Source organism: Penaeus monodon, chromosome 29 (assembly GCF_015228065.2).
Source record: "Penaeus monodon isolate SGIC_2016 chromosome 29, NSTDA_Pmon_1, whole genome shotgun sequence".
Classification (NCBI taxonomy): domain Eukaryota; kingdom Metazoa; phylum Arthropoda; class Malacostraca; order Decapoda; family Penaeidae; genus Penaeus; species Penaeus monodon.
The window spans coordinates 26,030,460-26,030,834 of record NC_051414.1 but is presented as its reverse complement, the minus strand read 5'-3'; the positions used below and the strand labels follow the sequence as shown (position 1 = coordinate 26,030,834).

The 375-nt window shown below is 47.2% G+C and overlaps 1 protein-coding gene across 1 annotated transcript in view; it reads right to left on the bottom strand.

Moving 5' to 3' along the window:
- The window catches only part of LOC119591793 (nicotinamide phosphoribosyltransferase-like), a 19,567-nt gene that overhangs the window by 15,537 nt on the left and 3,655 nt on the right, over positions 1-375 (bottom strand). The window contains exon 3 of the mRNA XM_037940537.1: positions 173-335. Within this exon, the coding sequence (XP_037796465.1) occupies positions 173-335 (163 nt within the window). The remainder of the gene's footprint in view (positions 1-172; positions 336-375) is intronic.

The window sequence follows — 375 nt, the reverse complement described above, 5'->3', positions numbered from 1 at the left end:
TCCATTAACCTGCACATCAACAGCATTCTCTTACCTTAAGATGTTAAGCTTTCCCAAACCACACGTTTCAGATCAACCATCGCACCAGCTAAGGAGTTCTTTCCGTTACAAGTTCTACAACACATACCGTTAACATGCCTCGTTAACAAAGTACACGACGACCGTTCCCCACCTCTAGGATGTAGTTCCACCCATCTTCGTTGAACACATCATCCCTCTTGAAGACGGTGCCCAGTACCTCCTTCGCTTCCAGGACCATTTCCTTCGTGATCACAGGACCGCATAGCCATCGTTTTAGGATGTATTGCAAGCCGAAGAAAACGGTGTAGGGGAACCTGGTGGTTTCGGACGAGGTGTGAAAAAGGTGTTGTGTTA